Source organism: Sphaeramia orbicularis, chromosome 16, assembly GCF_902148855.1.
Source record: "Sphaeramia orbicularis chromosome 16, fSphaOr1.1, whole genome shotgun sequence".
In the NCBI taxonomy this organism is placed as follows: domain Eukaryota; kingdom Metazoa; phylum Chordata; class Actinopteri; order Kurtiformes; family Apogonidae; genus Sphaeramia; species Sphaeramia orbicularis.
Genome location: NC_043972.1, coordinates 2,222,712 through 2,239,640, shown reverse-complemented (window position 1 = coordinate 2,239,640; position 16,929 = coordinate 2,222,712). Strand labels below are relative to the sequence as shown.

The 16,929-nt window shown below is 38.7% G+C and overlaps 1 protein-coding gene across 4 annotated transcripts in view; it reads right to left on the bottom strand.

Annotated features, from left to right (window-relative positions):
• Positions 1–16,929, bottom strand: part of adgrb1a (adhesion G protein-coupled receptor B1a) — a 298,620-nt gene that overhangs the window by 136,281 nt on the left and 145,410 nt on the right. For all 4 annotated transcript variants that reach the window (XM_030157687.1, XM_030157689.1, XM_030157686.1 and 1 more), the window contains 4 exons: positions 15,160–15,266; positions 14,626–14,820; positions 11,598–11,666; positions 7,649–7,757 (listed from right to left, as the gene is read on the bottom strand). In XM_030157687.1, coding sequence (XP_030013547.1) covers positions 7,649–7,757; positions 11,598–11,666; positions 14,626–14,820; positions 15,160–15,266 — 480 coding nt within the window. The remainder of the gene's footprint in view (positions 1–7,648; positions 7,758–11,597; positions 11,667–14,625; positions 14,821–15,159; positions 15,267–16,929) is intronic.

The window sequence follows — 16,929 nt, the reverse complement described above, 5'->3', positions numbered from 1 at the left end:
ACAGGTGTCAAACATGCGTCCTGGGGGCCAAATCCGGCCCGCCAAAGGGTCCAATCTGGCCTGCAGGATGAATTTGTGAAATGCAAAAATTACACTGAAGATATTAACAATTAATGGTGTAAAAATCATTTTAATTCAGGTTCCACATACAGACACATACAGTCCGATTAGATTTCCAGTGGGTCAGAACCAGTAAAGTATTATCATAATAACCTATAAATAATGACAACCCCAAATTTTCTCTTTGTTTTTTGGTGTAAAAAAGTAGACTTACATGAAAATGTTCACATTACCAAACTATACTTTTACAAAAAACATGAATAACCTGAACAAATATGAACAAACGGAAATGTCTTCAGAAAAGTAAATGTAATTTTACCAATATTCTGCCTGTTACTAAATGTTTTGTGTGATTGTAATGCACATGTGTAAATGATAAACTGATAAACTGAGGCAGAATATTGTTCAAATTGCACTTGTTTTTCTAAAGACAATTCAAGTTGTTCATGTGATTCAGATTTTTAAGGAAACTTTGTTGATGTAAACATTATCCTAATATAATTTTACTTTTTTCACTGTTATTATTTTACTGGTCCGGCCCACTGGAGATCAAATTGGTCTGAATGTGGCCCCTGAAAGAAAATGAGTTTGACAGCCCTGTCTTATACAGTCGACTCAAAATATTCTACAATTCATAATGAGAGGGAGCAACCAAGAATGGCAATCCCATAACTCAATGTGTCAAATTGTGCAATTCCATAGCTCACTGGAATCCCTGCTGATTGAAGTATTGAGTGTTTATCATACAAGAAGTAGTGAGAGGGTGACTAAGGGACAGATTTCAGACACAAGTAGAAGAAGTAGATGATATTATAGAGCAGCATGATTTGAACAAAATTAGGTAGAAATGATGTTTACAGATGAAGTAATGTGTTATATATGTATTCATATCACATTGGATTGTCATCACATATAAATGCAATCACTATGTAAATATGTGAATACTTTAGAAACTTTATACTTAAATTTTTATACTTTTAAGAATGTTTATTTCTACCTGCCTTTTCTTTTGTGTGTTGCATACTGCTGCTGTACACTGTTAAATTTCCCCATTATGGGATCAATAAAGTCTTATCTTATCTTATCTTATCTTATCTTATCTTATCAGTTCATTCTGATAAGATAGCTGGAAGTAAAATCAAACACTAATTTTAACAAAGGGGACATGGCACCAATTTGGAGGAATGGGCTGAATCCAAATAAATAGATAAATAAGCCCCTTTTACACAGCACCTCTGTAACAGGAATATTTCATCTTTATTACGGAACGACGTCTGTGTAAACAAAATGGTGGATCATTTAGTCCCACCTCTGTCACGGCTGGAGGTAGTAACAGAGCTGTGATAAAGGTAGAATCAGGATTCCGGAACGCTATGTAAAAGGAACACCCTGGGGTGCCATAAAGGGGGGTAAACATGACAAATTCAAGGGGCCCTGCATTTGTGGGGGGCCCATCACACCCCCACATATATAGATATATACACCCCCCCTGCTGCGACAGATCGACAAGATACTGAATTTTATGAAGGGTCCATAATGTTTTCCTTTCATGGGGCCCACAATTTGCTAGCGCCACCCCTGGAAACACCTCTCGTTCTGCAACCAAGGTGTGACGTTTTGATGACGTATTGTGTGTGCAGAAATTCAAAATGAGCGTGGGCCGTGTACAGTAAACAAGCATATTGACACGACCTGAAGGATGAACTGGGGAGACGCCGAGGTCTGCACGCTGTTGTCACTTCGGGTGGACGAATCTATCCATGCTAACATTTGTGGAATGGCGAAAAACAGGCAAACTCTGAAGAGGTTAGCTACGCTATGCTATGTTATGCTATGCTATGCTATGCTAGGGGTGTTTTCAACACGCAAGAGTATGTGTCACACTATATGCTACTAAAGCTGATTCTGAAAAGTCCAGCCTGTCTCACCTCTGCTACTCCTTGGGCTTGGCTGCGGAACTCGGTCAGTGGTGGCAAAAAGGTGGGATCACCATCTCACTTTTTTTCTGGGATCTCTGTATAAAAGTGACTTTACTCTCTTTCAGTAGTGCACAATCAGGTATAACAATATAATAGCAGGTAGGACTACACTGCTGGAGGCCCCAGTACCAAAAAATAACAGACTTGGCAATTATTTTCCTTCTCTTTAAGCCTGCTGTTTGCATGTCAACAAAAAAAACCCTGAATGTCTGAAAATAACAGCATGGGAGATTTGTGCTCTAACTACCCATTTAGTAAATGCCCAAACAAATAGAACAATTAAGAAAAGTCTAAAGTGTGTCACAAATTCCTCATAAAAACTGTGTCTTTCAATGCGTCGTGCTGTCTGATGTACGTCCTTTCAATTTTAAGTCAGAGAAGCAGTTCATCTCTTTAGTAAAGGAGCTGAATATGAGGATAAAAAGGGATAAAAAAAGAATCTTTTTCTTTGTTGTAATCTGCCCCTTACAGAGCATAAACAAACAACACATTTAAATAAAAATGAGCTAAGGTGTCAACAAAAAGATAATACTCCAATAGAGGATGTGCTCGGCGGTCCAGATAAGTCCACCGGATCCCACATCCTATACAAGTTGACTAGTTTGATGAGTTGGCTGGGAGAAACTCTGAGCCGTATATACGCTGGCCGATGTGGGAGCGCTCCTGTGCATGGCTTTGCTTATGTTTAAGGTGTGGGAGGGAAGCGGAGGGCAGCTGCCCCAGGGGAAGGATTCTGCCGGTGTGGGCGGCTGTTTGGCTCCAGACAGCGAGGTGGCACCGCTATAAACAGGACCTCTTATCTGGCCTCAATTCCCACATACTCTCCCGCGACTCAACTCAAACTCCGCCTGGTTTTTATCTGGAGGTCAGCAGGGGCAGCACAGCCTCTGTGATGACTACAGTGCATTATTTTTTTTACCCCTATTTAGAGAAAAATAGACGACTGGGAGGTGGAAGGAGGCAGCAAGTGGTTGTTAATGTGGATTTAAGATCCCGGGAGACACGTGTAAAGACCTCCTGCCCTGGGGAGCGCTAATGTTTACCAGGGCTTTGATCTATTCATGCACATACTAGGGGTTTAGAAAGAGTCCACAGCTTCCATCTACATGTAAAAACAATTTAGAACAGAGCATCAGGGAAAATGTCATTACCTAAAAACACACAACCTAGTGAATTGTACCAGACTAAACTGCAATGGAAAGACCTTTTTCTGCAACTAGAGCAGTGGTTCTCAATCTTTTTCTGTCGGGCCCCCCTTTGGAGCACAAAAAATCTCCAAGCCCCCCTCAACCCCAACAACATTGTACCTGTGGTGCAATTATAACTTTTATTGAAAGAAACATCAATATCGCAATAATACTTTTTGCTTTTCCTTGAATAATTTGTTGTGCAAATTAAAAATAACATAGATTTTTGATTGAACAATACAAATGAACTCAACCAGACTTCTCCCTGAGACATTATTTTTCAAAATAATAACAGGAAATGTGTAATTATCTTACAACTATGACAATAAGGTACTCTTTTTTTTTTTAGAACAACAAACCCATTTTGGTAACAAAGATGAACATTTTAACAACATCAGTGGCTGCGATGAGCCTGTTTCCGTTGCACATCTGAGAACATCAAAGTGAAAACTGTGCAAACTGTGCAAAAACAGAAACATTGCACATTTTTCTTTTCCAGTCCAGTCCTTGTCCACTCTCTAAACCTAAACTCTTGGTCTATTCTAGTGACAGATCACCATGGCAGTAGATTTGTTTGTTGTACGTCCCTAAAATGAGTCCAGGGTGCTCCAACGCTAAAACATTGGTTCCACCTGATACATGTTCTAACCTGAAGAAAAAATAAACACCTAGGAATGATCCCATGCCCCCCCGGCAAGCCTTCGCGCCCCCCCGGGGGGGCCTGCCCCACTTTTTGAGAAACACTGAACTAGAGTCATGTCAACAAAAAAAAAAAAAAAACGGATGCTGACGGATGTTACGACAAGAGAAGAAGAGTTTTAAAGGAAACATGGTGCAGTATGTGTGTTTACACCAGGAAACCCAGTCATTTTTGAACTTAGTACAGGATAGAGGGTTAATATATAACAATAATGATGAATATATCTGTAAATCAGTGTAATATTTATGTTTGTTGCTATATTTATGGAATGACTTCTCCTGTCATCTTGCAAAAATAAATAAACAAATGATCGTATTTGTGATTTAATGGAAAAACTGACATTACACACATTTGTTTTTCATTTAGTAAATATTGGTAAAGTTTTGCGCATATGTCCAGTGGAACAGCGACTACTGTTTGTAAGACAAACGGCAACAGTCTTGGCTTGTAAAATGATCTTCTAAAGGTATAAACATCATATATGTAAATGGCTGCATCAAACAGGATCAAAAAAGCATCTGTCTTTTGCCTTTGACCACTGTATATACCGCCCCCAAAGTCGGTCTCATGGAACACATCAACAGGGGCAGGATGTTGCATGACAAGTGTTCCCAGTGGTGATTTCAGTCCCTTTACGGCTCATTCATGCTCTACGTTAAAGACGCAGACAGATACGGACGGAGCGTTACATTCAACCACTGCGTACATTCCATAAGTAATTATGTTCATTTTCTGAGAGCTTGCGGATGCGTACCCCGACAGTGAAAATGGAACAGTACCACCGGGGACTGTAGAGGCAGTGTTGAGATTTGAAGAGAATAATTTCCATAAATAGATTTTCAGAGAGCAACTGTTTGAGTTAGTGGAAAACTACCAACATATTTATGATGACTACCCTTCTCAATATCAACATTTGTATCCACATTAGTAATACCAACTCTGTCGTCGCCATGTTTGTTATTATATTGACTTTCTTTTTCTTCTAAAAAAAAAAAAGTTATTCTTCTTCGTTGTATTTGGCCAGCATGTTAATTAAGAGCGACGCCTTCTGGTGGACTGATTGATAAATGCTCATTCCAATGCACTGGACACATGGAAATATGAAGGCAGCGATGCATGACAACATTAGAAATGAACATACTTATTAACATACGTAAAGCAAACATACACAAGCCTTTAGGGAGACTATCAGGATGGTTTGTGTTCTCCCAGTGTCTCAACAGCACAGACCCTGACTCCATGTTCCATCAGATGCATCATTTCAGCTCCTGTAACTGCAGAGTTTTGGCTTCACTTTTATGTATCAGGAGTGAGCGTCTTTATATTCAGACTATGTTCTTCCCAGTCGCTCGCCTGTTGTTCTTTTTAAAAAGGGGTTGTATGAAGAACTCCACAGTCAGCGTATTACCTCCAGTTAGACGGTGGTTGGCACATCCCCACTTTGGCGAGCACACAATAATACTGACACTGAAGCTCAGCATCAGCAAAGTAATTTTAGCAACCTAAAAGGCCTTCGTAAAAATCAGTTGAAGTGTGAGCTATGTTTGGAGTTTTTTCAGTGCTTTACCTTGTTGTCAGACAGCCCTTCATCACAGGAAATGAAAACTATTGCTTTGTTCCCTTCGAAGCCAAAGCCTCCATTGACAAAAACAGATAAAAACCTGACAAAACACAGGAGTTGTTGCTCTACTGTTGCCTTGATCTGAGAATTTGTTCTCTGACCTGGGTGTTTTAAAGGTGCAATATGAGAATTTTACACATACATATGCACTTTTTGGGAGTTTGTGTTAGAGTCTGGTCTCCATCTCTGAGCTGAGCATCAAACATACTCCACTGTAAACTTCATGTAATCATACAAGCATATGCAAAATCTTACATAATCAACCTCCGCTAGATTGGATCCAAATTAATCAATCTAATGCTGCGTTTCCACTACGGCCAGCTTGGCCTTTTTGCGTTTCCATTACAAAAAAGGACCAGGAATCTGGTACCTGGTACTAGTTTTTTGGTCTCACCTCCACTGAGGTTCCAGGACTGGGGACCAGATACTAAAAGGTGACGTGTAAACACTACGCTTTTGTGTCTTCTGGTTTAGACTACTGGAACAGCCTGTTTACATGCTTAAACAAGAAGGAGCTGGTCCGTCTACAGTTTGTCCAGAACTCTGCTGCCAGGCTTCTGACCCGCACAAACAGGAGAACCCACATCACTCCCATCCTTAAATCTCTCCACTGGCTCCTGTTTTATATCGTTTTCATTTCAAAATTCTGGTGCTAACTTTGCGGGCTCTCCATGGCCAGGCCCCTGCATACATTGCTTCCCTGATCCAGCCCTACAGCTGGGCTCGTGGCCTGAGGTCTTCAGAACAGAACCTGCTGATGGTTCCACACACCTGTTCTAGCACATGTGGTGACAGGTCCTTTAAAGCTGTAGCACCACGTCTATGGAATGACCTGCCTCTACACCTACGGTCCATGGACTCTGGAGAGAGTTTGAAAAAACACCTCAAAACCCTCCTGTTCAAACAGGCTTTTTAGTCTCCCACCTGACCCAGGACCACCACAAACTGATTACATTTTATGTATTCATCATATTTTAAACTGTTTTTAATGGTACTTTATTGTGTTTTACGGGTATTCTTATTGTGTTCTACTTGCACTGTTTTATTCGTTTTTCGCAGTGTAAAGTTGCTACTTTACAGTGTCACATGTACTCTGTGTGTCTCCCCCTACCTCCCCCCTCTTCCCCTCTCCCCCAGTCTCTCTATATCTCTATTGCTCTCTCTTTTCCCCTCCTTTACTCTCTCTCTCTCTCTTTAACCCCAACTGGTCAAGGCAGACGGCCATCCTTCAGGAGTCTGGGTCTGCTCCAGGTTTCTGCTGTTAAAGGGAAGTTTTTCCTTCCACTGTCACCAATCACAAGTGTTTGCTCCTGGAGGATTCTGTTGGGTTTCTGATTTGACAAAGCACTTTGTGACCCTGTCTGTGAAAAGTGCTCTATAAATAAAATTTACTTACTTACTTACTTACTTACAGACCACTGATTGGTCAGAGTCGTCTCTGTGCCCCGCCCTTTTACAAAAACAGATGCAGAAGTTACAGTAAATCTGTCAGTAGGTGAATCCACATGATGACAGTCTGTAAAACTACACCATGGTTTGTCCAGGAGGTTCAGACGGAAAAATTCAGCATTAGTTTGACGAGACAACACGCAACAAGTGAATTTATCAGCAACTCTCGGAGCAGACGACACAGAAGTAATGCACGGCATCGCTATGACGACCAGGTACTGTGAAGTCGGTTCTGTTCTGTAATGGAAACGATCTCCAGGATAGGACCTGGTACCAGAGTCGAGTCGAGCTGAGCCGTGTCGAGCCGGTTCCACGTAGTAAAAACGTGGCATATGTGCGGTAAAAACAGCTGTATGTTGTGTAGCTCCTATTCGATTTCTTGTCATCAGTGTTATCTTCACGTCATCGGCTTCAATCATCCATGCTCATATGGACACGTAAGTGAAAGAACATGTCACTGCTAGATGTCAGACTGAAGGCATAGAAAATGTCTGATTGACCGTCATCCCCCCCTGAACCAGTCCCCCCCTTTTTATGTGTTTCCATTGTAGTTATGAGAATCAGTCTTTAGAGAAGAAAGACGGAGATAGGAGTGTTTGTTTTGATAAGAAGTGATAGGTGTGGAGATCTCCACCATAGAGATAAGACTGACCCAGGTTATCGGTGACTTCATACATGTCTTGAAAGTCTTTCATCCTCAGACCGATGACATCCACAAAGTCTTCGACCAGACGAAACAGCTCTTTGATGTTTGGCCCCATCTGAGAAAACACACACAGAATGAAAGATCATGAAGTCAAGGCGAAGAATCTCAAGTGCAGTAAAAAAAAAAAAAACACATTTTAGAGGAAAAATGAATTAACAGCTGGTGGTTTCACACCTTTTGTTTATGCATTGAAATCCATCTGACAGTTATTTCCGATATCAAGTCAGAATTTTCTTTATTGATTACTTCATTTTATACACTACGGAGTAAACATTTAGAATGCAGTGTACGAAGTGAAGTGGCTAACATACAGTATTTTAAGGTTGATTTGCTCTATTATAAGAAAATACAACCCACTGATTATTTGTAAAATATAGTTTAAGTGCCCTGTAATGTTTTTCATAATGATCTAGACTGTGAATTAGTTGTTTCATAGTCTTTAAATAGACATTTTTCAGCTTCAGAAAATTTATTTATGGCAATTTTTTAACCAGCAATTATCTTATTCATCGGCAAAACACAACTGAAACTAATGACTCCAAACTAGCTAGTCTCCTACATTATTCACTGCTGTCGCTGTCATGTATAATCAAGTCTAGTTGCCCAATGCCAGGTTGTTGGGGTTTTTTTTGTTTTTTTTGGAAGTGGAAATGGCCATAGTTGGACAAAACTGGGGCAGCAGGAGCATAGGGATTCAGAGCCACCTGCGAGGGGTCATAGGTGAGCCAACAATAAACACTAAGGCTATGTTCAGACAGCAGGTCTTAATGCACAATTCAGAGTTTTTGGTGAAATCTGATTTTTTTGTGTGCTCGTTCATATTACACATTAAATATGATTTACATCAGTTTTAAGTATGAACTGAATGCGATCCTGAAGTGACCCGCATGCAAAGAGGTCCTGGCATAATACGAGACCATGCAGGCATACACTGTGTTTACTGAAGTATGTTTTTCCTGCTGCTTCTCCTCCTGGGACGCAAAGTGGTGATGTTTGTCGCATTTCAATGACGTAAAGGTCAGATAAATGTGACCTGGCCATTCAGACTGAAGTCGCATTGCAAAATATTGGATATGTATCAGATTTAGGACTACATAAAAAAGTGGCCTGGGTCGGATTTAAAAACATCGGATTTGTGCTGTTCAAACTGTCTTTAACAGATCGGATACAGGTCACATATTGGCAAAAAATATCGGATTTGCCTACAGTCTGAACGCAGCCTAAGTTACTGACTCAGCAAAATGGTAAACTTCATAATGCACTACGCAACAGAGTCATTTTACAGTCTTGTTGGTGATACAGTCAGAGTCGCCTATCAGGAAAAAAAATAACTCCAAAAACTGGAGTCCAGCTGATGAGTAAATGGTCAAAGTTAACGCCTCTCATTGCAGACGTAAAAGCCTTGTGTTCGACCTGATGATGAGATCTTACTAATGGAGAAAAAAATGAAGACAAACCATTAGAACACTCAAAACCATCAAAAAAATACCTCCTTAAAAGAAATGACTTGGTATTTTTAGACAATAGTTCAATGTAAGTCTTTGCAAGCCAAGGCGTTTTTGGAGACAGCACCTAGTGGCTGTCACCAGTATTACATACACTAAGGTACTTCCAGATTGGCTTCATTTTAGCACCTTGGTTTACATCCGTCAAATTCACTGTGTTTTTAAAGATGCTGGAAGTTTCCCGAAATTGATGTCATGGAGTTAGAAACTTCAGTTTGGCTAACTGTCATTACACCGCTCTACAATTTCTTAGAAACTATCTGCTTCAGACATTAACCCTTTCATGCACGAATTATGAGAACCTTAATCGAGATTTTTTCCCTGAGTGTTTTCATTTCTCTTTAAACATGAAAAAAACAATGTGATTGAAAAAATTCTTATAAAAATTAAAAATAAAATAAATAAAAAGTAAAAAAAAAAACATTAAAAAATAAAAAAGTAAAAAAAATATAATAATAATAATAATAATAATAATCAGCTGGACACCATGCGTTTAATTTTTGAAGCAACGAAACATGTATTTACTGATAAATTGTGTGAAAACTATGGGGGGGGGGGGGGGGGGGGGGGGGGCGGCTTGTGATTCTGGGGGTTTATGCTCAGGGGAGATCTACACAAGGTTACCGATTCATGTCAGAAAAGATACGTAGTGTCTTAAAACTTTAATAAAGATATGCGTAAAACATAAATAAATAAATAAATAAAAATCCATGAATACACAAGAGAACAGCTGTAGAATAGCTGTCCACTGTCGTGACCAGTATGCATGAAAGGGTTAAATGTGCTAAATCTTACATATTTTAATAGGATGAGTCAGAAAACAAATGACAGAAGTGCTGGTTAGATCATGTTTTCATTATATATGATGGTGTGTTATTATATACATATGCTGTTGCTTTATGTACATTTATACAATGGATTTATAAATGTTCCACTAGAAAGAACCTGAAAAGTGGATGCATTATAATGTACAGACAGTGTTTTGAAGTAGATCTGGTTGCTCTGAGACAAATGTTCCTTTTGAATAAAACCCATTCTCACATTAATCCTCAGAATTTCACATTTTGGCCCAAGATTGTATCTGTGAAACTACAACCAACTACCACTTTTGACTAAATTTGTCTTTATTAGTGACTCAGATTTGGTAAAGTTGAACTATTTTTGTTCTGGAAGCATTTTACTTGTAGACCAGTGTTATTGAGAGGACATAAATATAATTATATGTTAGATCTTTTTCTTATCATCATGAGAAAATATTAAAAAAAATCACTGAAGTCAGTTAAAGGAAAAAAAAATAAGACTGGCTTATCCTTGAAAGAAATTCTAAAATATTTGAAGGTACAGTACATCTTCTCAAATAATACCACACCAATAGAAGCCATAAAATTGCTCAGGAAGAAGAAATGTACCGACGTCCAAAGATGAACAGATTTTGGTGCAACAGGTTCAAAAGTATCCTGGAAAAACAGTCAGGGAACTGGTAAAGATGGTATAGACAGTAACTGGTACAAAAATATCTCCACCCACAGTAAAGAGGGCGCTGTATTGTCAGAATGCCGAGGGCTGATCCCTCAGGAGGAAGCTAATGCTCCAACACTGGCAAAAAAAATTCAAATCATCAAACATATATTGAAATAAACTGCAAAATGACCTTGAATGCTTTTCACCAAAGAGTGTTTAAACTCCTGACCTCAGCTGTACCTAATATATCTTCTTCAAAATGCCTGGCTTCTTGTATTCTAGGCCGTTTCAACATTAAACACTACAACACTGGAAACAACTGACACTGAACACCTATGCTAATAAAGAAAATCAGAAAGTCAGAAAGCAAAGAGCTGTTGGCAAGCAATCCCAGACTTATTGTAGGAATAATAATAATAATAAAAATAATATGTGCACCAACTGAGTATTCCTCGTCGGGGAAGAGGTTTCTTACTTCCTGAGTAAGTGTGAATTAGCATTTGAAGACATACTGTAGCTCTCATGTCTTGTGTTTCGAGGGTATCAGGTTTGTTTATTTGGTATTGTTGAGATGCCAGTAAGCGGATGCTCCTGAGAAAAGGTTGGAATGCTGTATGGAAGCAAAGATAGTGATGCATGAGTGGAGAAGAGCAGCAGATGGACGAGTGGGCGTTTGCGTTGACTCGGTTACTCATTAGCTTCAGCTATTTCTGTTCTTCAGCGGCTCTCTCCTCTCCCTCCACCTCTGTCAGTCTGAAAAGATACAGGTGGGCTGTTTGTCCACCTGCGTCTTTGTCACAATGTCTACCTCAACCCTCCTGTAAGCACCGGGGATGTTATTATTACTGTCCACTAAGTTTCACAAAGGGTGTAATTATAGATGAGGTTCAAGTGTGAGTCCTGTTTCAGAAGCGGAGGTTGATACTAACCAGTTGGGCTTCCTCCCATCTCTCCCTGTTCTCCTCCATCAGCAGGTTGCTGACTGACTGCACAAAGTTCTGCAAAACCAAGAAGAAGCATTTTATATTATTAGCTTTTTACTCTGAGTTACCACCAGACTGAAATGATCAGACACATAAAACACACATAGTATATTAGTCTGCTGCTCTACGACGCTCCCGAAATCAGTCACAGTAACTCCCAAATGTTTCCTCTTCTTTGAGTCGTTTCTGCTAAAACAAACTTATCATGATAAGTTTTATAATGATGATACAAAACTTATGCATGCATTAATGTAAGAAAATTTATGAATTCCTTTTGCGAACTATAAACTAATGATCAAGACGTGACTTTATGTGAGAAGTTCACATTTATTAGAAGTTAGCTGACAGTTACTTCACACATTAATTGATATGTGATCAAGTCAGCTGGATTCCAGCTGCAAAACACTTTGTCATTGCATCTGTGTATTTGTTCACTACCATGCATCATGTTTGCTCATATCTGTTCGTCTCTGTGTAACCTGCATTTTATTTGCTCAAATGTGCATCTAATGTTAACCCATAACGACCCAAATATCCACCAGTGACCAAAAGCATCTACTGATCTAAAATGTTAAATAACCATAGAGCCACTAATCCTATCAATACATGTAAATAATTGGTGTAAAATGCAGTTTGTCGTCTTTTCATTAGGGAGGTCCTTATTTTTCAGCTTTCAAATGTTCATGCTCTCACCCCACCAATTTGTTAGGATAAATTAAAAAAAAATTCTGGCAAAATTTTAGGAACATTAACCAATATTTAGAGGTTGCTCAAGAAGTTTAAAATATAACACAGTAAACCGTATTCGGTATTTTTCACGTTATATGCTGCACTGTGTGCCAGGCTTCTGCCATGCTGTTTAATGATTTATGGCTGAAATTGGTTCATTTGATCATGTAGATCTAGGCCTTATGTATTCTGACTGTTGGTAACCACATGTGGTGGTTTTACCCAGTCAGCACATCACTAGATAAAGCTTAAAATGTCCATATTACTTGGATTTGCTGACCTCATCTCCTAATTTTGGGTTTCCCCCAAAAGGTGCTGTTGTGCACAGTTTGTGTGGAATCACTGTTTAGTGTTTCAGCAGTGGTACGTCTGTGGCAGTAAAAACACATCAGTCTGAGTGAAGCACAGACAATACTCTGATGCAAGAAAGGCCACGTTGCTCAGTGCTCCAGAGTGACAGTAGTTGTTCATCAACATTATCATCATGCATCTTTCAGTTCAACATTCAGTCATGAATGCAGGACACTATTTTTGTTCATTTGTTTCTTGCTATTTTGTAACATACTTGTAATATACATGTGACAACAGTTACGATCACTCAACTGAAGACAAGACGATAATTCTGACTTGAGTTCTATGATCTTTTGCGAATACATGCATGAACTTTTTTGGCTTGTTTGTTCCTTTTTATGGATATATTGTGTAGTTGTGCACATGTAGTTAATGTGTGGGTGTTAATAAAAGCAATGTTGCATTCCATTTTGTAATGTGGCGTGCATTTGTAAGAACGGTGAAATTTATGCAATATTTAACGATTTTGGAAATATTCAAAGGCCTTGACCCCCCCAGATATTTTCAAAACAATCTGAAATTTTGCACAGTTTGTTTTTATTGGCATCCTAACAAATTTAGGGGGTGACAGTCGAACATTTCCAAAAAAAAAGTTTTCTGACCCCATATAAGGACCACTCTACTTTTCATGGTGATCAGATATGACCCATTTGAACGTTCAGAGGTTCCGTAGTGAATGTGGAAACACCGTCATCTTCTACAGCATTGATTCACCAGTCAAACCCATGGAGTTGGATCAATGACAGTGGATGGAGACACTTGATTTATATTTAGTTAATGACATATTTTACTGAAAAAGTCACTTTTTCTCAAGTCATCTCTGTTTTTGGTATAATAGTCCTCAAATGTAATCTCAGCATGATGATTAAAGTACATGACCAATAAAATAAATATCGGAAAATACCTGATTTTCACTGAAAAATTGCAAAATGGAGAGGGTAATAGTATGATAAATGGTGATAAATCACTTAAGAAAGGTTAAATAGAGAGAAAAAAATCATTTGGGACCTACCACAAAAGTAGCACTGGGTCTTTATGGGTTAAGTGAGTGAATACAGTATCTAGAGCAGAGGTGTCAAACTCATTTTAGTTCAGGGGCCACATTCAGCCTAAACTGACAGACCAGTAAAACAGTAGCATAATAACCTGCAAATAATGACAACTCCACATTTTTCTTTTTGTTTTACTGCAATCAAAATTAAATTATGAAAATATGTACAGTTACAAAATGATGTGAATAACCTGAAAAAACTGAAATTTCTTGAGAAAAATAAGTGCAATTTTAACAATATTACACCTCCACTTACCATTTATACATGCGTATTACAGACTGGATCTACAAAGGCACAACATATTTAATAACAGGAAGAATAATGTTAAAATTTCACTTTCAAAAGTTCAGGTTTCTCACATTTTATTGTTAAAGGATAGTTTATAAATATTAATATTTTCATAATTTAATATGAGTATTTACACTAAAACTAAGAAAAATTTGGAGTTCATTATTTATAGGTGTAATGGAATATTATGTTTTTCACATTAAACTAAGAACATTTGGAGTCATTATTTATAGGTTATTATGCTATTATTTTAGTTGAGATCACATTGTTCTGTATGTGGAACCTCAACTAAAACGAGTTCGACATCCTTGATTGTTAATATCTTAAGTGTAATTTTTGCGGTTTGCAAATTCATCCTGTAGGCCGGACTGGAACCTTTGGCCCCTGGGCCGCATGTTTGACACCCCTGATATAGAGGTAATTAGAAATTGGTGCATTTAGCTTTCAGTGTGTTTTAGTGTGGTTTAGTTCAGTATTGGACCAGGACATGTTTCGTTGTGCAGCGTTTGCACCCAGCATGCACATCTGAAGTATCGCTGTGTGAATAAATGTACCCTCATGTCCGCACTGCTGGGGCTGTAGTACGCTCTCCTGAAGATCTCTGTCATGTTCTTCAGCACATCCACGATGGCCAGCAGATCACCGCTGTAGCTGGTCCCGTCACTGGACGTTACCCTCAGTTTGGTCATCACCTCAGAAACTCCATCTCCCACAAGGCCACGCTGCGCTTTAGACAAATGTTCCCGCGTCTGACAGAGAAAGTAGCTGTTGTCATTTTTCACCGATCACAATAACAGGTCTGTTTATGATACTAGCTTACAGCGCTATCTGTCTTCAGTGTTGTTGTTCTTTAACATTTTGGCCTCAAGTCTATCAGCGCTGTACATTTCAAGGCTTTGTAAAGGCAGCGGCAAAATAAAAAAAGCCAGTGGGTTTTGATAAAAAAAAATCTTCAAGAATAATGTAAAAATCAATTGAAATTTCACTCCTTTTCCCCCTGACATACAAGCTCAAAGCTGCAATCAATGCAATTATGTATTTTTTGTTCAACAGTTGCTAGGAGGCAGTAGGAAACCTTGCTTGCTCACCAAAGTCTGAATACTGCGATAGTCATTGGAAATACATTTCATGTAGGTGGGATTCTCCCAGTAGGCGATGCCTTCTTCATCCAGGTTGCAGCGGCGCAGGATGAGTCCTGTGTGGAGACATCAACAAGAGTCAAGTCTTGTTCTTTTGTCCATACTGCTTTACTCTTACCTTCTGAATGTACAGATATACATTTTAACAAACAAAATCCAGAAAAGAAATGGTCACAATACTAAGAAAAAGAGTCTAAACAAAACTAAATAAAAGCTGTGAAAATGTTAACAGTCCACGCGGAAACAGAGTTTTTTTGAGAGCAGGTCAGATGAAAATAAATCTAATCTGAAGTGTCTCTGAACAAAAATTGGCATTGTATTAGAAGCATGCACCACTTGAAATGAACCGTCTCTCCTTTCCAAGGGGCCCTTAACACAAACATGCAGAAAATAAAACATTACAGAAAACTGAAAAACAAACAACAAATACACTCGCACAAACAGACAAAAAACGCTCTCTTTGACCTCATTGAGCCGACACCCACTGGTCTGTGAAATGCCAAACACAAACAGTAAATGTGCACATACACTGATCCTCCATAATATTATGAGCACTGACAGGTGAAATGGTAATAATGTTGATTATTTCACTACAGTGGCACATCTCAGTGGTTTGGACATACTGAGCAGCAAGTGAACATGTAGTCCTCGAAGTGGAAGCAGCAAAATGAGCGACGTAAGGAAAGTGTGATGGTGATGACAGGGCTTGTTGGGTGTTCCAGTCTGAAGTGGTTCATACCTAAAACTGTGGTCCAAGTACGGACAGCCTGATCTCTGTCCAATTAAACATCTGCCCATTTCTCTGCTACACATCAACTTTAAGGACTACATTTTCACGTGCTGCCTGTTAACCCCCACCCACTGAATGGGGCCATTATAACCAGATAATGGAGTATGTACCATAACACTCACTGTTATTGTATTAAAGGGGTCTTATTTTGCTAAACCCACTTTTATTACTCTTTGGTTCATTTATTCGTGGATTTCACAGGTGTCAAACATGGCGTCCTGGGGGCCAAATCCGGCCCACCAAAGGTTCCAATCCGGCCCGCAGGAGGAATTTGCAAAACTCAAGTGAGGACATCAGGCTCAAAAATAATATCATAATAACCTATAAATAATGACAACACCAATTTTTTCTCTTTGATTTAGTGCAAAAAACATCCAATTATGAAAATGTTTACATGAGCAAACAATCCTTTAACAACAACATGTGAATAACTCGAACAAAATGAAGAAATGAAGAAAATTAAATGCAATTTTAACAACTTTATGCCTGTTACTAAATGTTTTGGGCATATGTAGAAATGATAAGGCGAGGCATAATACTGATAAAATTGTACTTATATTTCTTAACAAATTCCATTTTTTTCCACCTTATTCACATCCTTTTTGTTGGATAGTTTGTAAATGTAAATATTGGCATAATTGAACATTTTTTGCACTAAAACAATTTACAGTAGTCATTATTTATTGGTTAACACGCTATTATTTGACTGGTCCGGCCCACTTCAGATTAAATTGGGCTGAATGTGGAACCTGGCAGAAAATGAGTTTGAGACCCCTGGTGTATTTGGACCCTAACAGTTCCAAAAGTTTGAATTTGAACCCTGCAGGTGCTGCAAAGATATATTTATATTTATTTTGGAAAAAATCGAGTGGATTTCTACAACCTGTTTTAATTCCTGCTTAATTTGTTACGTCTATAGCTAGTTACGT